At 34.0% G+C, this 25,706-nt stretch overlaps 1 protein-coding gene across 1 annotated transcript in view; it reads right to left on the bottom strand.

Annotated features, from left to right (window-relative positions):
• Window positions 1-25,706, bottom strand: part of Cop1 (COP1 E3 ubiquitin ligase) — a 95,486-nt gene that overhangs the window by 10,887 nt on the left and 58,893 nt on the right. The window contains exons 12-18 of the mRNA XM_090340379.1: window positions 21,187-21,330; window positions 19,194-19,302; window positions 18,347-18,428; window positions 15,422-15,538; window positions 7,543-7,660; window positions 4,977-5,101; window positions 3,861-4,021 (exon numbers count right to left, since the gene is read on the bottom strand). Coding sequence (XP_090196505.1) covers window positions 3,861-4,021; window positions 4,977-5,101; window positions 7,543-7,660; window positions 15,422-15,538; window positions 18,347-18,428; window positions 19,194-19,302; window positions 21,187-21,330 — 856 coding nt within the window. The remainder of the gene's footprint in view (window positions 1-3,860; window positions 4,022-4,976; window positions 5,102-7,542; window positions 7,661-15,421; window positions 15,539-18,346; window positions 18,429-19,193; window positions 19,303-21,186; window positions 21,331-25,706) is intronic.

Here is a 25,706-nt window from a genome sequence, read left to right as displayed (position 1 = left end):
ACATTTTTTTTTTCTGAAGAAGAAAACAGGGGCACATTTCATAGCCTTTTCAATTTGCCAAAATAAATTAAGAAACAGTAAAATCAAACATTAGATTTTCGTAATTGCAGTTCTTCTCTCTAATACTTGAGAACTATTTGTATTTCTTAGTTATTTTCAACACAAACTTTTCCAAGGGTAGCCTGATTTATCTGTTCCCCAACAATAATCTGATTTGAATCTGGGATCAATTTCCTTTTATATTAAAGGGTTTCCTTTAGAGTAGACCAACTGATGGCAAAATCTTCTGATCAATTAGCTAAAAATCTGTTTCACATTTTGCTTGAAAGACTTTAGATATACATATGGAATTTATATCTATAAATTTACTTCACCCTGTGCATATCTGGTTTCGGTATCTTCTCACTTCTATTGTTACCGTGACACTATTAGTCTCATAAACAATACTTTCTCTCTACTTTTTTAAAAAAGATTGGAGAAAAAGGTAGTTTCTTCAATGAATGGTGTAAGAATGAAAACTGACTCTTATACACAAATCATTACTTTGTACACAAAAAACAATTCAAGACAGAATAACACAGTACTAATATATAATAGTACTATAATACAAAGAAATTCTGATGGAAATATTTCAGAATATTGATTAGGAAAATGACTTTCTGGATATGGACTCAAAAGAACAGGTGACGAAAGCAAAACTGGACAAATGGTGGTACCAAACCAAATTTAAAAGCTTCTGCATGACAAAGGAAACAGGGATGCAACAATCTTTAAATTTCATAAAAGATCTTTGCAGCATACACAACGCAATTTTAAATGTGGCAAAGGATCTGAATAATACTCAACAGAAATACAAAGATAGATGAATATACGAAAAAATATTCAGCATGATTAATCTTCAGAGAGAAGAAAAGTAACAGCACAATGAAATACAGTTATCTATCTGAATTTATATAATCAAAATGATGAAATGTAAGAGTGGTCAGAATATAAGGGAAAAAAAACTAAACAACCTTGTAACACTACTGACGAGAACTTAGAATAGTCATCAAGGAAAACAATAGGCAGAAGCTTTAGATGTAAATAAAGAAATGCCATATGATCTAGTAATCTTATTTCTGGATACATAAGGAACTAAAATTATTACATCAAAAAGACAGCTGTGCAGGGGTGGTGGCTTACACCTGTAATCCTAGCTACTCAGGAGGCTGAGATCTGAGGATCAAGGTTCAAAGCCAGTCCAGACCCTCAAGTCCCTGACACTCATATCTCCAAATAACCACCAGAAAACCGGGCTGTAGCCTTGAGAATGCCCAAGGCCCTGAGTTCAAGCACAGGGAATGGGAAAAACAACAACAAACAAACAAAATCTATTGGATTGGAAATTCAGCCTGCACAGTATGTTCAATCTCACCAGAAGGCCTAACAATCACTCACATAAACATATTATTTGACTTTCTCTCACCTATATAGAGTACCTACTATTACCAGAGGCAGTGAGGTGAATGAAGTTCACTTCAAAACTACAACACAACTTGGTTTCCTATTCATCTTACACTGTTCAACGTGCACAGATAAAAAGGCCAGTACGCTTACAATTCTCCAGGTCCACATCCCATAATATACACAGGGTTTTATAATAAATTTAAAAGATAACTTGCAAGTAGCACTTAATATTTTGTATTTTCTTAAAATATTTCTAAGGAAATGGTGCTATGACAAGGCAACCCCTGACAGGCTTGTATCCAAGGTCAGGAAATAATATTTATTCACACTATTTCAGATCTTTCATTTTTCAGTTTAAAGACTTATGGAACAATCTAAAAATAACCCTTTCTAATTTTCTTTACTGCTGTATACTTTTTTCTTTTAGATCTCTTACTGAAAATGTTAACTGTCTTTAACACTTTTTATTCTGTATTTTTTTTTTTTTTTTTTTTTTTTGCCAGTCCTGGGCTTGAGCTCAGGGCCTGAGCACTGTCCTTGGATTTTCTCAAGGCTAGAGCTGTACCACTTGAGCCGCAGCACCATTTCTGGCTTTTTTCTATGTATGTGGTACCGAGGAATCGAACCTGGGTCTTCATGCATTCTAGGCAAGCACTTTAACCACTAGGCCAAACTCCCGGCCCTTATTCTGTATTTTTGTCTCTTCATTTCTTCCCAACAAATCTACCAGATGAAGTAATTCTTTTATATCTACCTTATCTTGTTTTGAACATACTCATTGAGTTCTTCATTTTGGTAATACATTTATCAGCCCTAGGGTTTTCATTTTCATTTTTTTTTAAGAATTTAATTAATGTTGATTTTTACATCATATTTTATTTTTTTGCCGGGCTTGGGCTTAGGCTCAGGGCCTGAGCACTGTCCTTGGACTTTCTCAAGGCTAGAGCTCTACCACTTGAGCCTCAGCACCTCCAGCTTTTTTCTATGTATGTGGTACCGAGGAATCGAACCCGGGTATTCGTGCATGCTAGGCAAGCACTCTACCACTAGGCCAAACTCCCGGCCCCTAGGGTTTTCATTTTCAAAATAGCTTTCAGTTCCCAGATAAAATTTTGCAATCCTGTCTTTCATCCTGTAAGCACTGTTATTTTTTATTTTTTAATTTTTTTGGTGGGCTTCAACTCAGCCTAGGCGCTGTCCCTGAGGCTCTTCAGCTCAAGGCTACTACCCTACCCTGGAGCCAGAGCACTATTCCTATTTTGTAGAGTTAACTGGAGATAAGAGTCTCAGATCCTTTTGTGTCTGGGCTGGCTTGGAACCTTGATCCTCAGATCTCAGCCTCCTGAGTAGCTGGGATTACAGGTGTGAGCCACTGCAACTGGCAACACTGTTATTTTTAAGTTGTATCTGATAACTATAATCTAGAGCTACTGCAATTCTGTTTTTAAGCTGATTTTTTATATATCCTGTTTTCTTGTGCTTTTAAAAAATTATTTACTATATTTGATTATTAGAAAAATAAATATAAAAACATGTATCTTATTTCAGAGAATTTGTTTGTATCCTAGTGACAATAACAATTCAGGTTCTCCCAGATTCAATTTCAGGGATTCATGTGATACTTTATTTTAATGTGAAGTCTTATCTTCTACTTGTTTATCCTAGACCATATCCCTTTGTAGACCTAAAGTGAGTCATATATATTGTGATAAGTAGTAGATGTAAGTTTCTGTGAAGCCATAACTTTAACCAACAATGTTCTCAGAAAAAAGATCCAACAGTTAGGCTTTCATTCCTGCTCTGTCATGTTTGTTATTACCTTCGAAACAGAATTTATTTTTAATGTCATAAGTTGTTAGGTGATTTCAACATCGTGTGAACATTAGTGTACTTATAGGATGTCACCTGCTGTACATGTAAGCTGTTAAGAGTACAGTTTATGGCTTCTAAGCTATAAACCTGTACAACATGTTACTGTACTAAATTACTGTAGAAAATTGTAACCTAATGCCAAGTATATGGGTATATAACATAGAAAAGGCACAGTAAAAATATAGTATAAAGATTTTAAAATTATACTTATATGGTACAATTATCAAGCAGGAGTATACAGGACGGGCAGCTGTTCTGAGTCAGTGAGTGATGAGAATGTAAAGATCTAGGGCTTTACTGCTGTAGACTTTATAAACACAGTACATGACATTAGCATGACACTGCTTCATTAGTGACATTTTATTTGTATTTAACATGCTTGCTTTCTCTTATGATACAGTGCCAAAAATAAAGAGCATATCAATTTTTATCTTAAGATTCAAATACCCTAAATCTACACAAAGTTTTATAGAAGATTCCTAATATAAACACACACACACACACACGTGCACGCACCAGAAAAAACTAATGGGAAAACTTACCCCGTCTGGTAGTGCCCTCCAGCATACAGCACTAACAAATTCATTTGTATCATCTTCTTTTCTGTCTTTGTCCAGAACACTTTTAACTGTATCAAACTTAAAAGTTAGCAAAGTCTTAGAAAGTCCTTTATAATACAGATAGAGAGAGTTGTTCTCACTTCCTGAAAATAAATGATAAAAATAATCTTTAGAACGTGACAATTTGGAATTAGAATATTAAAAACTATTTTTTTTGAGGTAGTTCCACTATTGAGCTAAGGATGACTTCAAACTCTATGAAGACTCTCCTATTTTGCTTTATGAGAAACGGAATAAAAGTTATGGCTCACTAAAGACACAAACAATGTTAAATAATGCAACAATATAGATAATTCTAAGTTTAAAATCAGAGGTCTATAGGAGCATACATTTGTTAATTACTTGGAAGGAATACCATACAGAAGAAAGTGAAAGTTATAGCACCTACAATGACTAATTTGAATAGCCTACATAATTTTTTTCTTATTTTTCCAATTAAACATTACTCTATTAGCTTATAGAACTGTATTTTTGAGGAGTCTATCAGGGTAGGGTAATTATGCTCCTTATTTTGTTCCTGATATTTAGGTTCATATATGTAAAAAGAACTGAATTTATCAAACAAAAGATGTCACTTAAAAACATCAGTGAAAATTTAATAACTAATTTGACTTTTCTACTTCTGATAGAATTCTATAAATTATCTAAAATAAAAGGCAAAGAATAACAGGTCCATGCTACACAGACTTCTCAATGAAATGAACTCTAGAGAAAGAAAATAAATATTAAACTTAAAAAGAACCAGTATCTTCTGAATATTAGCAAAAATTGATAATTTTTTTGCATAATACCAGCCTATAAAAATTATGTCATAATGGAGAACTACATGTTTACAATTATAATATAATTATTATGTATTTTCAATTTGTGCTTGATAAAATGGAGAAACAATGCTCTTCTAGCACAATCTGAGGCAAACTTTTATTGCCTAGCAAGCCTATTTTGTTTCTCCCTGCTTTTATACACCATTTATCCTATCATATATAATTACAGTTACAGATATATAAAAAACTTCCTTAAAAAGATGGTTCCACTTACCACAAGCTATATAATCTCCATTGGAAGCAAGTCCTACAAAGTTTTTTTCATTAATATGTCCCTTAAAGGAACGTAGACAGTATGGTTTCCCTACATTCCACAGTTTTAGCTGGCTATCTGTTGAGCTGAAATAAACACAAAGAGTAAGAATATATTTTCGATATTATGATATGAAACTCATCATCACTACTGATTAGAAGCAATCTAGTTTGGTGGCTAAGAATGAAACAGCTTGGTCTAGCGGGAGAGTGCTTGCCTGCACGAAGACCAGGATTCAATTCCTAGATACCACAAAAAAGCTGTAAGTGGTGCTGGGGCTCAAATGGTAGATAAGAGTACTAGCCTTAAAGAAAGTCCAAGGATAGTGCTCAGGCCCTGAGTTCATGATCCAGGATTGGGAAAAAAGAAAAAAAAAGGAAGAATATAGACTACAGCCCAATTGTCAGAGTCTTTTACTAACTAGTCTTAGTTTTTCATCAGTTAAATACGAAACTTTGTAATTACTACTTCATAAAACAAATGAATCCAATGAGATAATACAAAATTAAATCTATTTAAAATGATTCTAATAGTATGGGTGTGTAGAAAGTGATAGTCCAATAACATCCCCTTTTTGGAGACAAGCGAACTGAGGTTAAAGAGGTTAAGGTCATTTTCAGGGCAGTGCAGCTAGTAAATAAATAGTAGAGTCAAGATCATACCACCTGATTATAGAAGCTAGACTTACAATGACAATGTGTTTTTTTTTGCTAGTCGTGGGTTTGAGCTCAGGGCCTGAGCACTATCCTTGGACTTTCTCAAGGCTAGAGCTCTACCACTTGAGCCTCAGCGCCATTTCCGGCTTTTTCTATGTATGTGGTATCGAGGAATTGAACCTGGGTCTTCGTGCATGCTAGGCAAGCACTCTACCACCAGGCCAAACTCCCGGCCCCTAGACTTACAATGTTCTATAACATTGTTTTAACTTACTTTGCTTCACAATGTTGCACTAAATAACCCTTTGTTTATAGTATCAAAATATTTTATATTAATATTGGTATTGACAAATATATTTGTGGAAGCATTTGTTTTAGGTATTTCAAGCTCTAAATCCTTAAAAAAATCATCTTTAAAACTAAGATGGAAGTAGATGGGTAAAAAAATGTTACAGGCAGGGCAAAGTGGCTCACACTTTAATACTAGTTACTCAGGGGGCTGTAATCCTAGCTACTCAGGAGGCTGAGATCTGTGGATTGTGGTTCAAAGCCAGCCCAGGCACTAAGGTCCCTGAGAATCTTATCTCCAATTAACCACTAGAAAACCAGCTTTGTGGTTGGGCTTCAGGGGTAGGGCTGTAGCCTTGAGCTGGAAAGGTCAGGGGCAACGCCCAGGCCCAGAAGTAAGGGCGGTAGCCTTAGGACAGCACCCATGCCCAGAGTTCAAGCCCCATGATCTACCAAAAAAAAAAAAAAAGTTCTAGGTCTACTTTAATAAGATCAACTAAGATTTCCAATTGATACAATTCAACAAAGAACACATGTAACTAATTAATTGCTTTACATATGTAATTAATTAAACATGTATGAATCTCAAATTGAAGAAAATGGTTTCATCATAAACACAATAATCTATACTTACATCTGAATAATATTTAAATTATGTTGATTTTATTCCTTCCTGAGTATGGAATACCTTTTGACTGGTTTCTACTTCATTTAAATATCTAAATGACCCACATTACTCATTTTATTTCTTTCCCTCTTTTGTTACTCAATTCAAATGACCAAATATTATTTAGAGCAACCAGTGTGTGGAGGTAGACAGGTAAGAGATACCAAATAAAGGATACTGACATTATCTCCTGAGAGATAAGACACTAAGTAAAAAAAGAAGAAAATATGTCATTCAGCTTGATCTATCAAAGAAAAAAAAGAGGAATAGTTATTTACTAGGTAATATAAACCCAACAAATGGGACTGCCTGTTAGGTTTGTCAATAGTTTAACAAATGAAATTTATTTTACATCACTGACTTATTTCAAAAAAAGTAAAAAAGGACAACTAAAAAATTAATATTTTCTAGGTCAGATGGCTTTGTATAGAACATCTATCAGGTATAAATAGTCATACTTAGAAGGTTCTCTTTGAAATATTTTTAAAACCTTGAGTAAGATCAGAGAACAGTTACAGTATAAAAGTCAACAAATAATACTGAAAGTAGATACATAATATCTACTATTGACTCAAATAAATAATGCACTTATTCTGTGTTATTTCTCTTAAGGAAAAGCATTTTCTGAAATACAACTTGAAATTCAAATACAATTAAACCTAGTATTAGATAAGTGAGACAAATGAAAAATTAGCTAGTATTTACTTACAGAATTTTATTCACAAATAACATATACACGTGAATGACACAGATTAGAACATAAATGCATTTTAGTTCGAAAGGACACAAAAACCTATTTCGGAAAAGGACATATAATCTAACGTGATTCTATGTTACATTCACAGTGATTTTACAAAGTGGTAAATGACATCAGAGCTGTATATTAAGCTCATGTCAGAGGAGATTTAATACTCACGCAGAGACAATTTCCTCACCACTCACAAACTTTGCATAAGAGACAGCTTTTCGGTGTCCCTTGAATACCATGATTGGCTGTTTAGTGTTACGAAGATCATAGTAGTGAACACAGTGATCTAAATCAAAACAAAATGATAAAAAATATAGTAAATGAAGAAATTGAAAGAAAAACTAATTTCAACTGATTTGGTTTTTTTTTTTTTTTTTTTTTGCCAGTCCTGGGCTGGAGCTCAGGGCCTGAGCACTGTCCTTGGACTTTCTCAAGGTTAGAGCTCTACCACTTGAGCCTTAGCACCACTTCCAGCTTTTTTCTATGTATGTGGTACCGAGGAATTGAACCCAGGTCTTTATGCATGCTAGGCAAGCACTTTAACCACTAGGCCAAACTCCCGGCCTGATTTGTTTTTTTTTTTTTAAATCAAATGTACAATGTCAAATTTCTAACAAACAGATAGAGAAAAATGAAGAAAGATTTAAGATCCACTAGTGATTATCTTCCAAGAGAAATGCATTTTTGTAGGCATGATGACCTCATAAAAAACAAAATCCCTTTAATCAATTATTCAGAACTCAGCTTACTTTGTTAACTGGTAAGTTATTTTCAGCCAAAATGTATCAGTTCTAGATTATGTCATCATATTGTTATTTGGATTTTTTAAAAAATTTATACATTTATTGTTTTTAGAATAAGGTTATACTTGTTTAAGAAACAGAAGCAAGTTTGGTGCTGGTGGCTTATGCTTGTAATCCTACCTACTAAGGAGAGTGAGCTCTGATAACTGAAGTCCAAAGTCACACCAAACAGGTAGTAAGATTCATCTCAAACTAACTAGTAAAAAGCCAGAAGAACAAAAGCTCAAGTCCAAAGACTGCCAAACAAACAAACAAAGGGGAATAGAAGCATATGAATAAGGTCTACAATTTTAAACTTTTAGGTCTATTTTAATAACACTATGATAAAAAATAGGTTAGGCCAATGGAGGAGATGTCATTAATTTTCTTTTATAGAGGGATGTATGCTCACAAATATTTCTGAAGAACTGTTATAATATTCAAAAATCCCCTATAGAAAACTGTCTTCCTTTTTTTTTCTTTCTATCATAAACTTTTCTGGAGGTGTGTATGGGATGGTAAAGATAGGTTGCTTATTTTTTTTTTTTTTGTTTTTTGGGGGGTTTTAAAAAATTTTAAGAGGGACCATGTCTGTAATCTGGCTTTTGCTCATCTCATAAACTTCAGCCTGGCTTTGAAAAGCAATCTTCAGATCCCAACCTTCTGAGTAGCAAGGATGACAGGCTTGTGCTACGGGTACCTGGATGCCACTCGTTTGTAGCTAATTTTTAATTCAAAAACTGACTTCAGAGAGGCACTGATGTTTTTGAAATACAATCATTTACATAGTATAAATATTCATTATTTAGAACTCATTTAAAACAAAAACATTCTCAATAAAAATACTATTGGTGGGCTGGGAGTTTGGCTTAGTGTTAGAGTGCTTGCCTAGCATGCATTAAGACCTGGTTCAATTCCTTGGTACCACATACATAGAAAAAGCTGGAAGTAGCAATGTGGCTAAAGTGGTATAACTCTAGCTTTGAGAAAGCCCAAGGATAATGCCCACGCCCTGAGCTCAAGCCCAGGACTGGCAAAAAGAAAACATTATTGGTCTCTTTCTCAAGAAATGTGATCTGTCCATCCATCTTTCTAATAGGAAAATGTATTTTTAAAATTACAAATATTATATGGCCTTATGTATCTAGGCTTTGTTCTATTGTAAATCTCTGCTAGGAGAGCCCAAGGTTTCTACTGATTATGACAAATGAGGGAAACCATTGGGCCTATGTTCCTTTGGGTCTGGTTTACTTCACTTAGTATTATTTTTTCTAAGACTTTACATTTCCTTACAAATGGGGAGATGCCGTTCTTTCTGAGAGCAGCATAGAATACCACATCTTGTTGATCCACTCATCGACTGGGTTGGTTCCATATCTTTGCTATGGTAAGTAGTGCTACAATGAACATTGTTGTGCTAGTGGAGTTAGTGTAAACAAAAGGACTTCCAAGATATAGAAACAAAAGCCATATAATGAATAATTGCTGTCCTTAATGTACTATGTTATCTCTCATCTCTTTTGCTGTCCCTTGGTTATCTCATATTGGTACAGTATTTCACCTTGTTATCTGATATATTGTATATATGCTCATTTGGTTATTTGAAATAGGATGGAGAAGGGGGGGAAAGAAGATGGGGGGGGGAATAGGGACCAAGACATGAGAAATGGTATCAATGTCTGTGAAGTAATGCACCTTCTATCTGGTGAATATAATGTAACCCTTCTATTAATTACAATAAAAATATGGAAAAAAAACTGCAAATAGAACTTCTATGGAAGCAGTTTAATAAACTTCAGTCTAGGGGGAACTGAGATTGGTAACATGAAGGTTAAAAATGAAAGCATAATACTACCCTTTTGATATAACTAAACATAAATTTATATAATGCCATAGATTTCAAAAATAGGACACAAGATTGGTCCAGATATCTTAACCAAGAAAACAATTAAAAAAACAAAACAAAAAAAACAAACCCAGGGGCCAAGAATGTGGCCTCGTGGTAGAGTGCTTGCTTAGCATGTATGATGCCTTGGGTTTGATTCTTCAGTACCACATATACACAGAAGTAGCTGGAAGTGGATCTGTGGCTCAAGTGGTAGAGAACTAGCCTTAAAAAAACGCAAGGACTGCCTAGGCTCTGAGTTCAAGCCCCAGGACTGGCCAAAAAAGAAACCCAAAGAATTAAAAAAAAAAAAAATTTGCTAAATCATTCTGTTTAGATAAACAGGTTAAAGAAATGCATAAACTCAAATCTTTATAGTGTATTTTTAACTTTAAATGCATTTGAAAGTCAGGTACTGTGGCTCATGCCTGTAATCCTAGCTACTCAGGAGGCTGAGATCTGAGGATTAAGGTTCAAAGCCAGCCTGGGCACAAAAGGACCCGACACTCTTATCTCCAATTAACCAGTAGAAAATGAGAAGTGGGGCTTGGTTCAAGGGTAGCGTGGTAGCCTTGTGCTGAAGATCTCCGGTACAGTACCCAGGTCCAGTTCAAGCCATATGACCCCCCCCCCCCAAAAAAAAAGCATTTGAATTCTAATTTATACTGACTGATTGATTGCCAGTTCTGGGCTTTGAACTAGGGCCTGAGCAATGTCCTTGGGCTTTTTTCTCAAGGCCAGCGCTTTGCCACTTAAGCCACAGCACCACTTCTGTTTTTTTTAATGTATGTGGAACCAATGAATTTGAACCCAGGGGTTTCATGCATGAAAGGCAGGCACTCTACCTCTAGGCCATGATCTTGGCCCCTCTATCTAATTTGTGATAATCACTTTTTTTTTTTTTCTGGTGGGTCACAGATCTTGAACTCTGGCCTGGGAGCTGTCCCTGAGCTCTTCAGCTCAAGGCTACCACCCTACCCTTGAGTCAAGCCCCTCTTACCATTTTCTAGAGGTTAATTGGAGATAAGAGTCTTAGGTCCTTTTGTGTCTTGGGCTGGCTTTGAACTTTGATCCTCAGATCTTAGCTGCTGGGGGCCGAGTAACACCATGTCTAACTTTCAGCTATATTGTTGGTATTGTGAATTACTTTCAGCTGAGAGGCAAGGCAACACGCAAGTGTTATTGCTTTGAGGCAAGGGGCAATAAGGCAAGGCACAAGAGGCGAGGCGCAAGAAATAGGTGGACCTGCCTGTCCTACCCACCTTTGGGCTATGTTAGCTGGAGGGGGGGTTTGGGGTTAGAATTCCTGCCTTGATGAACCTCCCTGACGCGTCTGTTGGTCCTCAGGAGAAGGAGGGCTGAGTGGGGGCAGTCAGTGGGCCCTCTCCTCTCTCAACTTGTCCTGGTCGGGGCGTGTTCTCCCTATCCCTCCTGCTGATGGACAGGGACTGGGGATGGAAGACCCCAACACTCAGCCTCCTGAGTATCTAGGATTACAGGTGTAAGCCACCATGCCCAGCTGATAACCAATGTTTTTGTTGGTGGTGGTGGTCATGGGGCTTGAATTCTGAGCCTGAGAGCTGTCACTCTACCACTTGAGCCACAGTGCCACTTCTGGTTTTCTGGTGGTTAAAGAGCCTCACAGAATTTCATGCCAGGCTGGCTTTGAACCAAGATCCTCAGATCTCAGCCTCCTGAGTGGCTAAGATTACAAGTATGAGCCACAGGCTCCTGGCTTAATCAATATTTTTTATGGAAAAAAGTTAACAAAAATTATCTTGGGTGAAACGGACAGCAAGCAACACTACAGCATAAAGAACATACATGAGAAGAGAGGTCAGGAGTACAGCGTAGTGGTAGAGGGCTCACCTAGCATGCACAAAGTCCTGGGTTCAATTCCTCAGTACTACATACACAGAAAAAGCTGGAAGTGGTGCTGTAGCTCAGAGAGCAGAGTGCTAGTCGTGAGCAGAAAGTGTCCAAGGACAGTGCATGGGCCCTAAATTCAAGCCCCAGGAATGGAAAAAAAAAAAAAAGAATGAAGAGAGATCATAAAGGACCTGGAATGGAATGTAAAGAATCTGCAGATTTTAAGAAGTAAATGACCACTAAAAGTTTTCAAGGAAGTAATAGTGATTATAATATCAATAGTGGCAATTTTGTTCTTCTGACAATTTAAGACTTCTCCAATTCATAAAAACAAGAAACTACTATCACTGGGGAAAAAAGTATGTTTAAACATGTAAAATAGTTTCCTGATGATAGTAACAAATTTACAGTGAGCAAAACTAAAAAATGTTTAATAGTTAAATAGAATATTTCTAAATCCATTATTTTTATCTTTCAATAACTGCACCAAGGGGTTTCAACTGCACATGCCAGTTTTTAAGTATAATGCATCTTGACCAAACTCCATTTTTTTTCTATGTATGTAGTACTTCTGGCCCCCAAAACCCATTTTTTTAAGTATATGAATATTATTACTTTTTGAGGGATATGCTACTAGCATACATGTCATTAATAAATTAAAATTCAAGTCATGTATTTTATTTATGCTACTTATTATTTATAATTATTTTTTCTAGATATGCTTATTTATATTGCTTATTTCTTATTAATGCAACTTACTAAATATATCTTATTTACACAAATAATACAAGTTTTACATTTTATTTATATTGCTTATTTCTAGGGGATGGTTATTATTTCTTTAAAGAGAATATGATAAGATTTATCATATTTCTGGTCTACTATATTAATTACAGTAAACCACAAGAGGCCTCAAATTAATTGGCAAGGAAATTTAATATTTTTTTAATATTATTATTGTAATAGAAGGATTAGTTATATTCACCAGATAGCTACCAAGAAAGAGCATTACTTCATACACATCGATACTTCTTCTTATGTTTTTGTCCTCATTTCCCTCCCTCTGGAAATTTAATATTTTGTATCATGTTCTTGACCTCAAGAGTTCCTATGGTTAAGAAATAATAATAATAGGCTTCATGCCATATCTATTCTATGTTCAACTAGCAGTCATTTAACTTGATCCTGACTTTAGAATGATTTTTCAGGCTTTCAAACAAGGAAGTCTGGTTATGATCAATAAAAAATATGTTGTCAGAAATAGCCCATATCTATGTCCACATGTCCTCCTGACACATACATAATTATGCACACACACTAAAGAAACTGATGAAATAAAAATGTATATGCACCAACCCAAACCAAAAATAATCACAATCAAGAATACAAAGGACTCCACTACAAACACTACAAAAATTAAAACAACTATGTTATGAAACATTTTGACAGAAAAAGCTGTCTTTCAACAAAGTAGTTTGTGAATACAACGTCTCTTGATCAATGTCACTCAATTCAATATTCTCATGAATCCCCCCAACTCATTCCTTCTGGCACTTAATTTTGTAGGACATACAGTAACTGCATCTTCTTTTGTTACCTTCTCTTCCTTCATCTACTCCATGACAAAACCCAAAATTTACCCAAAAAGAGGAAGTAAGGAAAATGTAAATCTACATAAATGTAAACTAGGAAAATTGGAGGGAAGAGTTGAGAAAGATGGAGGAGAATGATGAAACGAATGATATGAATTATGATGGATTTACTTATAAACTGACATGTGGTAAACCCTCTGTATAATTTATAAAAGGAAAGATAATAAAATTAGATTATTTTAAAAGTTAATAAACTAGAAATAGATGAAAAGTTGTTTAACTAAAAGTGGCTATCTACAAAAACATGAAAAGGGAAATTCAACTAACATCACACCATATTTTGAAAGACTGAATGCTTTCTTCCTAAGTCAATACTTGTACTTGATCAGCTAATGTAACAAGATAAGAGAGGAATTCAGATTAATTTCATATGACGGTGATAGGATCTTACATTTACACACACACACTCCAAGAAATCTAAAATAAAGCTGTAAGAATAGAGTAACAAGGCCAAGATACAAGACCAAGTCTAGGTACAGTGGCTCATTCCTATAATCAAAGATAGTTAATTAGGAGGATACTGGTTCAAGGTTAGCCACATAAAATTTAAGATCCCATTTAACCAAATGGCAGTATCCCATATATTTTACTGAATCTTCAAAAGAGAAAAAGAAACTGAAGCAAAAGGACTAAGGAAACTGTAACCACATAATTTATCCTCCCTTCAATGGATGATAAATGGATCGAGAAAAATGTGCACATACACAATGGAATACTCACCCATTAGAAAGAATGATATTGTACCATTTATAAAGAAATGAAAAAAAAAAAAAAACTACACTAAATGAAGTAAGTCAGACCCAGAGAGACAAAGGATCCAAGTTTTCTTTTGTATGTGGAAACCAGAATTGGCTTATAAAATCATCAGTAAATACGTTGAGTGGCATATAAGTACATACAAATGTATAACTGAAATATGGTAGATCCAAGGGAGATCTCAAGAAGTGTATAATTCCTTACAAAGCCAAAAATCACAGTTCAGCAAAATAAAACAAGAAGTGGGCAACCGAATAGTGTGGGGTAGGATTAAGGGGAATGGAGTAGATGCATGAAGAGGGGGAAAATGAAGATAAGAGTATAATGTAGGGCCACAGTATAATGTAGGGCCAGGAGTTTGGCCTAGTGGTAGAGTGCTTGCCTAGCATGCACAAAGACCCGGGTTCGATTCCTCGGTACCACATATATAGAAAAAAAAGCCGGAAGTGGTGCTGAGGCTCAAGTGTTAGAGCTCTAGCCTTGAGAAAGTCCAAGGACAGTGCTCACGCCCTGAGCTCAAGCCCATGACTGGCAAAAAAAAACAAACAACAACAACAACAAAAAAAGGAGTATAATGTATATCCTATAAAATTAAGAAGAGTGATGGAAGGGATAGGTAGCAGAGAAATAGGTGAGGGTGCAAGAGGTGACACTGAATAAAGTATGCTGTATTCTGCATTCACAAACTACTTTGTTAAGTAGCAGCTACTCTGCACAACTACTAAACACGAAAAAAAGGAACACAATAATTTGATTAGAATACTTAATTTTTTAAATTATTATATCAGCCTGTACTCTATAATGAAGCTGCTGGCCAGCCTATTCATGGTCCCTAGATGAGTATTGAATGACTAACTACATATTTAGACTGTATGAACATAAATTGTGAATTAAGAATAATCAACAACACATGTTCACATATTAAAGGTAAATTACAAAATAGCAATTAAGGAATACCATTACATAAGTCATGATGGTCTATTTTTGATTTAGAGGCCAACAATGAAATAAAAATTTAAGATCTCAGGGCTGGTTATTCATACTAAAATGTTGAGGCAAAGATTATTGATGACAATCAAAAACTATCTGCTTTCATTTCTTACCTGCACAACCAAAAGCCAGATGATATCTGGATGAGGGACTGAATTTCACGCAGCATACATTAGCCTTTGCTTCAATGCTTGCCACTGAATTGTCTAGGTTGGTAGACCACAGCTTCACTAAAGGAAAAACAATAAAAGTAAAACATCAGTAAATGTATCTATAATTTATAAAGGGAGTAAGCACTGTTTTTTTTGTAAAATATAAAATATTTTGGTTTTCTAGTACCCATAAGTGTTTAGGCAGAATTCTTGATTAATAAAATACCTAATGCAGCACTATTTACCACAGCAAAGATATGGAACCAACCCAGATGTCCCTCAGTTGATGAGTAGATCAATAAGATGTGGTATTTGTACACAATGGAATTCTATGAGGCTGTCAGAAAAAATGACATCGCCCCATTTGTTAGGAAATGGAATCATATTAAGTGAATAAGCCAGACTCAAAGGAACATAGGCTCAATGGTTTCCCTCATTTGTCATAATCAGTAGAAACCTTGGGCTCTCATAGCAGAGATTTGCAATAGAGCAAAACCTAGATATATAAGGCCATATAGTATGACGTTAAATGAAAGAACCTCTAGGATATAGAAACAAAAGCCATATAATGAGTGATTGTTGTCCTTAATGTACCATGTTATCTCTCATCTCTTTTGCTGTCCCTTGGTTATCTCATATTGGTACAGTATCTCACTTTGTTATCTGATATATTGGAGATATTTGTATTTGGTTATTTGAAAATGGATAGGGAAGGGGGGAAAACAAGATGAGTGGTGGGGGTGGGGGAAAGGGAAATGGGGACCAAGACATGAGAAAGGGTATCAATGTATGTGAAATAATGTACCTTCTATCTGGTGAATATAATGTAACCCTTTTATTAATTACAATAAAAAATATATGAAAAAAATACCTTATTTGAAAACAGGAGAGCTTAATTTCAATGTGAAAAAAATCAATACAGTTAGGCTATTTCATAGAGAAATAATAAAAATAGTAAGGACCCATGATATGAAACAATAAAATATGGAGCTAGATGGTATATTCATTATAACACCCTGTAAATGCACAATTTTGATGAATCACACATTCTCACATATGCAATACAAATTAGAATAAAAACATCTAAAATTTAAAGTACCCCCTTTTTTTTTTTGGCTAGTCCTGAGATTTTGAATTCAGGGCATAGACACTATCCCTAACTTTCTTTTGTCCAAGGCTACCACTTGAGCCACAGTGTCACTTTCATTTTTTCTGTTTATGTGGTACTGAGGAACTCAATCCAGGGCTTCATGAATACTAGGCAAGCACTCTTCTACTAAGCTAACATTCCCAGTTCTAAAATAATTTCAAAGATGTTCTTAACATGCAATGAAGATGTCATCTTTTAAAGATCAAAAAAAATTCATTCAAACTTCAACAGTATGTCTTAAATATACCTAAAGTAGTAGATTTTATAAAAACTTAGCTAAATTTCAAGGCTTGCTTTCTTTCCTCCCTCCCTCCCTCCCTTCCTTTCTTTTTTGGTCCTGGTCCTGGGGCTTGAAGTTAGAGCATGGATGCTATCTCTGAGTCTTTTCACTCAAGGCTAACACTCTGCCACTTGAGCTACAGCTCTTCTTCCAGCTTTTTGAGTGTCATCGACTTCCCTGCCTTGTCTCACTTTGAATGGTGATTCTCAGATCTCAGCCACCTGAATAGCTAGGATTATAGGCATGAGCCACTGGCATACAGTTCAGAGTTATCCTTTTGTATCTAATATCTAGACTATTGCAATGGAATATACTGAAATCTATTATAACATAATAAAATCTGACCTATTAAAGAAAACCTAGTCTGAAAGCAGAACTAAAAAGATGAGCTGCTATTTTATAATGGTTATCAGAGCAAATTCGTATTCTTAAATAAGACTATAATTAGACAGGTCATGCAAATACCAATGAAATACTGAGGACAACGTTGCTATCCTAGTTGTACATTTAGAATGAGGAAAAGTCAATAACAACAAAGAAAGGGAAGGAATGAACTAACAAGGATTGACAAAAGCAAAGATAAAACAGAACACAGGCATCACAGGAATTATTTATTGAAATATAAAATGGCACTGCTACTATAGAGAACATAATGGAATTGTACAAAAAAACTGACCATAAAAGTAACATATGATACAATTTCAGTCGAGTATTATCTAAAAGGACTGAAAACAAAAACATGAAGATTATATTTGTATACATGTATTTTTATACTCATGTATGTATTTTTATACTCATGTACACAATGGCAAGTCTTAAAAAGGTGAATTTCATATGTACAAAAAGGCAAACACAATATAAAAACATCATGCTGTTACTTTTGTGTGTATGTATATATATATATATATATATGTAAGTTATGAAAGCATAATATGTTAAAACACAGCTTCTAATGCTAGTGCTACCCCTGTCATAAACCAAATGGTTAGAACAATACCAAAAAAGTAGAAAGAAAAGCAGAAAACAGTAATGAAGATAAATGAATAAGAAAAGTAGAAAAGATAAAATAAAAAGATACCTAGACATTTTATAAAATATTACATACCATATTATGGAATTTTATACTAAAATTTTCATAAAATTAGAATAGATTTCTAAGTGTATACTTCAGGAGGCAAAAATTTCACTTGATGGTACATGTATAGGACATGGCTTTTAGATGGCAGCAATTCTACATATTATCATGCAGCAAAAATTGAGAAAATACTATATTAAAGATGTAAAAAATTCATTTTGCCTTCACTCAGAAAGCAAAGTTTATATGCGGGTTTAGGTTATTTTTGGAATAATCATTAATCACAAAAGACTGTGACAAATTTCAATAAATGCTTTTATTTCAACCAAAAGAGAAAATTGTAAGGAAGAAGAAAAGGTGAGAAACAGTAACAAACAGTACCTTTTGCATCATCAGAACCTGAAGCCAAAAGTTTAGGATCCATCAAATTAAAGTCAACACTCCAACACCTCTTCTCATGTTCCTGGATGAACAAGAAAGACAAAGATTCAGGAAGAATATTAATTTTAAAATAAAAAATAACAATTTATTGCTTGGGGAGGGGTATCTAAAAAATAAAGCACAAATTACGCTGGGTTCTGGTGGTTCACACATGTGTAATCCTAGCTACTCAGGAAGCTGAGATCTAAGGATTTCAGTTTGAAGGAGCCCAGGCAGTAAAGCCTATGAGACTCATATCCAATATACTAAAAAAAAAAAAAAAAAAAAAAAACAGCAGTAGTAGTGGCTCAAGTGGTAGAGCACTAGCCTTAAGGACAAAGAGACAGTACCCAAGCCCTGAGTTCATGCCATAGGACTGATGGGGCAGGGATGGGGGAGGGGTGCAAACTAAGAGTCCTTAGAAGACCATCTGGTATTACATAGTTATTGTGAGATCTAAAAATCTAAAAGTATTATTCAAAGCTGTGTGCTGATGGCTCATGCATGGAATCCTAGCTACTCAGGAGGTTGAAATCTGAGGATCACAGTTCAAAGCAACCTGGGATAGGAAAATCCATAACAGTCTTAACTTCCAACTAATAACCAGAAAACTGGAAGTGGAGTTGTGGCTTAAAGTGGAAGAGTATTAGGATTTATGCAGAAAAGCTCAAGCCACACGACAAACAAGAATAACATAAAACCCAAACCTATTCAGTTATTTCAAATCTGTATTTACTAATCAAAAAGAACTGGTTATTAAAAAAGTAAAGATGCTATTCTTACATAACCAGTTAGCATCATTATTTACCTGATATACTTTTGATCTCTGTCCTGTGAATCCATCCCATAGGATAACAGTACCTTCATAATCACTGCTGGCTAACAGGTTTTTATGATAACTACTCCAACTGATACAGCTGAAAGAAAAAGTTAAAACTTACCTTACATAAAATAAAAATGAATATATAAAGACTGTTTTCAAAAGGGAAGAGACTTGCAATTTATGGAAAAGAGACTATTTCATTAATACTGAAAGATCGTTTCAAATCTAGGACCAAAAAAGTCAAGTCTTTAAAACACATATATATTCACATAAACATATGTGTATATATGTATATTCACTAACAATAGAATGCAAATTAAAAGTACAAATGTCCTATATGACAAATTTGCAAAAAGCTTGTAAACTTCAGTAATTGGGATATGTCATTTGTATTCTTAAATACACTTACTAGACTTTCTGATAAAAAGATTTGTGAGAGTTAAGACATAGAAATTACAACAATACTCAAATTCCAAGTATGCCATTTGAGAACTGTGGCTCTGGCTAATTTAGTGTAGTTCTTTATACTGGTTTCTAAACAAATTGGCTAACTCTGTTTTGGGTACTGTAGCTTTCAGCATTGAGCAATTTCTGCAATTTACTATAATGTACCATATACAAAGTATTATATGTTTATGTGTCAAGCACATTTATACCCTTTACATTTCCATCACAGTAATATTTACTTGGCTGTGGACCAGCTATTCTGATAGTATATTATAGGACTATTTTTTTTTTAAAGAATAGGCTTATAAAAGATCATTATGGTCTCTATAATATAGTGTCTCAGTACTCTCTTAAAACATTTAAAGCAGTACAAAATAGCAGTATAATAGTAGACTTCAATGAGAAGTACTACTGATAAACGGGCAGGTTCACAAATTATCAAGAAACAGTTTTATGAATGAATTAGGAAAAAGCACAAGCCAAAACAAATTACAGAAAGACTGTAACATTTACTATATTGTTAACATTATTAAAACACACATATAGACATATACCTCAGATTGAGCATACCTCATTCAAAACTCTGAAACGTTTCAAAATATGAAACTTTCTGAGCACTGATATCACATGACATGTAATAGTTCAATAAAGTCAAACTTGGTTTAAAACTCAAATTATGAAAACAATGTAGAAAACTACCTCCAAGCTATGTATAGAAGGTACATGTGAAACATACAGAAATTTTGTCCTTAGATTTGGGTCCCATCCCAAGAAGTACCATTATGTACATAAAAGTAACAAAATTAAGAATACTTTCGGTCTCAAATATTTGAAATAAAGAATGTTCAACCTATAGTTATGTCATTTTTTAAGTCAGAAATATAAAGAGACTGATTTGAAAATGTTCAATGTTGTAAATAAAGTTATTGGTAAATGGTTTCCATGAGAATACCTTCAAGTTTATTCTTTATTCATTTTAGGGAAAAGAGTAAAAAGGTAAGTAAAAAAAAGTAAAAAAATGAAAAGTTTTAGAGAGGATATACTATACCCAATTTCAGTACTTTTTAAGTTTTCAGGTTAGATAAGCATCTTTATAATTGCAATCCCAAATAAGTGAAACTTAAATGAAAGGCAGAATTTCTGTGAAATTAATTCTTTAAAAATGAAAACAATTATAGTCTTTAGAGACTTGTACATGCTATGGGATATACTTTGACTTAACAGACAATACTGATAGGCATACAGTAATTTTTGTTGAACGTTCAGCTAATGGCCATTTCAAATACAGACCTTCAATTAAGTGAAAGAAATAACTGCACTTGTCAACTGGAAAACAACAAATCCTAATCCCCACTGGGGGAAAGCAACTGTAAAAAAGATATTCTGAATCCATAAAGAAGATATTCTGTCAATAAAGTATTTTCTTTATTTCAGTAAAATTTACAGCATTCATCATGAATGATCAAGGAGTTTCATGGGAAAGTAAAATTATCTCCCTTAATTATGCATACCAACTCTAACAAACACATACCTGATTTTGGAATTGCAGGTCATTTCATTCTCAGGGTAATGAATATCTACTGCATCCTGAATGACTGTGCCATATTCATAAACTTTAATCTTCTTTGTAACCCCAGCAATAGCAAAATAGTCACAATCCCGATCAAATTCAATACTAAAGAAAACATACACAGTTCATTTGTAACAGCTTTCACATATCTTTATGAAATTCATAACATTTTAGGATTGTTATTTTCTATTTTTAACATGATTCCATCTAAGAACTATCTTCAAATTATGTAAAGCCCTATGTTCTGAGTAAGTCATCAAGGTATGTCCAAATATATCTACATCTGTGTCCAGACATAATTTTGTTCCTAGATAAAAAATATGTATTTTACTTCAGTTGTAGTACTTTCATTAAAATTTAGTGAGGACAGATATAATGGCTGGTATATGACAAGTCAAGAACAATTTGTTTCTTTTCATGAATTCTAGTTATAAGGATTTTGCAGACATGATGGATTTCACAAAACTTACTGGTATTTTAATAAATTAGTAAACAATTGCTACATCTTCATGACAAATGAACTGGATGATGACAAATGGACAGAATGCACATCAAAATGGAAATATTTTATTACTATTAGCTACATATATTACTTATTTCCAAATTCATTTTTTATCCTTCAAATAAATATGATCTCTCTTGAATACACATTGTTCAAACAGTAAGTTATGTGTGTATGTGAGAGAACAAGGGTGTCCAAAAATTTCCTTCCTTTTGAATTCGCTCTGTGAATGTTCTTTTTGAAATTTTTATGCCATGCTCAAAAGTAACCTACCTCAAAGCAAGTACAAGCCTCGTTTTTTCTGTACAGATCTTAACATGAAACCTCAAGTTATTGAATATAACCAATTAGAATTTGACTGGTCCAAGGAAGTAAGTCAAAATGAATCACGCCATATATATTACTTCTCAATTACACACCTTTTTCTAGAGTCTAGCTAAAATGCTAGAGAGCATGTAAAATTCTCTTTAATCTACAACTAATAGTATAGTAAAAACAACTCACATTAATTTGCCATTTTATAGATGAGAACATAGAATATTGAAGTGATATAATATGCTCAACATTAGCCACCTTAAGTGTGCAAACTGGTATTTAAACATAAAGTAGTATGGGTTCAGACTTGATGCTAATAATTACTAGGCTGTATCACAAATCAAAGCTATTATGTGTAAGCTAAAATATAAAGGCTTGAAATATAAAAAATGTGCATGTATGTGTCTTTTACATATATTTATACCTTGAATATATTTCCCCCCTTAAATGACTATGGATGGCACTGCATGGGGGCAAACTAGGAAAAAAGTACCAAAATTAGTAATATGAGGTTTTGAAATATTTTATAATCAAATATTTTAACAAATACTAACAAAAATATAAAGAATATTATTTCTAGTAAATTTTGATTTAAAAAGAAAGGATGGAATATGCTGCTTTTCTTTAAAAAAGGAAGTGCAAGCTCTTGTATCACTGTAACTCATGAAATCACTGCCATGTAATCCCTATGTCTGACAAATTTAATCCTAATTATTCCCAATATACACATAACCAGACTCCAGGAAAAGATCATGGGATGGCTCAATGAACACTATAGTTTTTAGATCCAGAGCAAAAAAAAAAGCACAAAAGTTTAACAGTGACTAGACTGGGAAGAAAAAAAAGGTAAAAAATTAACAAATATAGCCGGTCTCCAGTGGCTCACGCCTCTAATCCTAGCTACTCAAGAGGCAGAGATCTGAGGCTTATGGTTCAAAGCCAGCTCGGACACAAAAGTCCACGAGACTCATTTCCAATTAAGCAACAGATAATCGAAGTGGCGCTGTGGCTCAAGAGGTAGAGTACTATCCTTGAACTGAAGAGCTCAAGGACAGTGCCTAGGTCCTGAGCTCAAGCCCCAGGAATAGCAAAAATAAATAAATAAGTAAGTAAGTACATAAGTAAGTAAATAACAAATGTATCTATTTAACACAACTAAATTCAAAGAATTGTTAAAAGTCTTACTACTTTAATACCAAAGTTAACCTGGTGATATACTACTACCAATAATTTTTAAAACCAGTAGCTTATTACTGAAATAATGAATTCAATTTCAATATCACAAGGTTCATTTAAATTTCTGAACACAATTTTTCTTTCAAAAACATTACTGGAGATTTATTGTTAACATGGATTAAAATTTCACTTTCACATTTTGAAATATTTCAACTGTTAAAAAAGTGATTGATTTTAACAGTTGAAAAACATAATTTAGCTACAGGAAACTGCCCATATTTCTTGTCAAAGAGCCGTAAGTCAAGTGATTAAGCAGCAAGAAAAGAGACCATGGAGAACAGTTGATTAATGCATACTCCCAGTACAATGTGTCACAGCAATGCAAAGCAGTCAATATGCCCAAACAGTGAATTTTGTTTCTCAGCTAGTGTCCTATCTCTTAGCAATTACAAAACAAATACCAACAACAAGGTGGATTAATATTTTTGCATACTAAAACCTAACTTATCAAAAGAAAATATAAAGTAAAGCCAGGTGTGGTGGTTCACACCTGTAATCCCAGCTACTAAGGAAACAGACCTGAGGATCGAAGTTCAATGCCAGCCCAGGCACTAGAGTCCATGAGACTCATCTCCAATTAACCACCAGAAAACTCGAAGTGCCACTGTGGCTCAAGGGGTAGGGTGATAGCCTTAGGCTGATGCGCTCAGAGACAATGCCCAGGCCCAGAGGTCAGACCCGATGACTGACCAAAAATATAAAGAGCAGTTGCTAACAGTTTCATCCAACTGGGAATAGTGCTCACATCTGTTATTCCCCATACTAAATATGTAAAAATCAATCCAGTGAAAACAAGAATACATTCCACCTCAACCAGTAAGTCAGGTAGTGGTGACTAATGTTTGTGATTTCACACTCCAGAAGAGTAATACTTCAGTAACATTTAGTATTTCTGTAGTAGGAGGATTATGTTCCAAAGTCATCAAAGGCAAAAATGTGAGAACAATCTGAATTAAAGCAAAAGGAACAGTTAGGAAGACATGAGGCTGAGGGTATGGCTTAAGTAATACAACACCTGCCCAGCAAGTACAATTCCCGAAATTTGGACCCCATTTTGAGGAGGTATAAAAAAAGGACTGGTTCTAGGAAAATTTCTGAAAAGAAATTTTTTTGCTCTGTATTACTATTCATGTAATTTCTTCCCCAACCAAGATGTCAGTTACTCCTAAGACAATAGAAATGTGTTCTGACAAGGAGTGAAAGCCCACAAGCGGTCCTTAAAATTATGCCTGTTCTCTAAAAAGATGTTAATATACCCTTGGAGACTTCATTAAATAAAAACTGAAAACTCACAAGCATTCTAAAATTTAAACAAAAAAAAAAACACATGTTAAAATGTTCCCTAAATGTGGATTACCCATTAGCTATGATTACAAAACATTGTGAGTAGTTATGTAAAAACTTTAATTTACATAATTTCAAACTATAAAAAGGTGAGTTTTATTATGACCTACTTAGATGGTCAATAATAGAAGAATTACTTATTATTTATGGCTATCTAAAATTAATATTTCCTGAAACCCTCCCCCAAATCGCAACCGATCTTCAAGTAAAATATAAGATGTTAGTATGCCTAAGGAATCCAAATCTCAGTTCTTTCTGTCAGTACCTAGTTGATTTTTAAATTTGTCTGTACTTTAGCTTGCTCTCATGAAAAATCAGATTACAGATATCTATAGGGTCCATATAAGAATTCAATTAGTAAATTCATGTAAAGTTTTTACAATAGGGATAAAGAGTATAAATAATCACATACTAATCAATGCAGTGTTTTCTTCCCATCCATTTACTAAATGCTTGAAACAATACAATTTCAACCATCTGAACAAACAAAAGTAAAAATGTTAAAAGGATCTCCTGAATGAAAATGTACAACAATTTTGCTATAGGAATCTTGGAATGTAAAAATTCACATTAGGGATGGAAAAAAAAAATCATCACTAAGAACTGAGTACATTTATTGTAAACAAAGGATGCCACCTTGTGGATTAATTATTAATCCCTGAATAAGCAAAGAAAGAAAAATTGCGAACTTGAGTTTCTGGTTCACTCTTTTTCTCAGATATTCTCACTGTAGTAAGTAATCAATACGAGATATAGACTATGCAATGCTACAATAATACAAATATTTAAATTATGATGTTATGAAGTATGTAGTACATCAACTCAAAAGTCTTTTTAAAAGTCCTTGTCATGAAAGAAATCCATTATATTATTTCCTATTTTGTCAGGAACTAAAAAGTTTTAAAACAAACTTATAGCCAATATGTTTCAGTATGAGCAGCAGATCTGAAAACGTTTTAGTACCCATTCATATTTTTGGCTAATCATTTTTATTACCTATTAATTTTCATCTGTGCTACCTAACCAATTAAATTTTAAGTTAGTTGTTAATTGTATATAGTTGAGAAAAAAGAATGGATGCTAA

The sequence above is a fragment of the Megascapheus bottae genome, chromosome 10 (assembly GCF_031878675.1).
Source record: "Megascapheus bottae isolate mThoBot1 chromosome 10, mThoBot2.hap1, whole genome shotgun sequence".
Taxonomy (NCBI): domain Eukaryota; kingdom Metazoa; phylum Chordata; class Mammalia; order Rodentia; family Geomyidae; genus Megascapheus; species Megascapheus bottae.
This window is presented reverse-complemented; position numbering and strand designations above follow the sequence as displayed.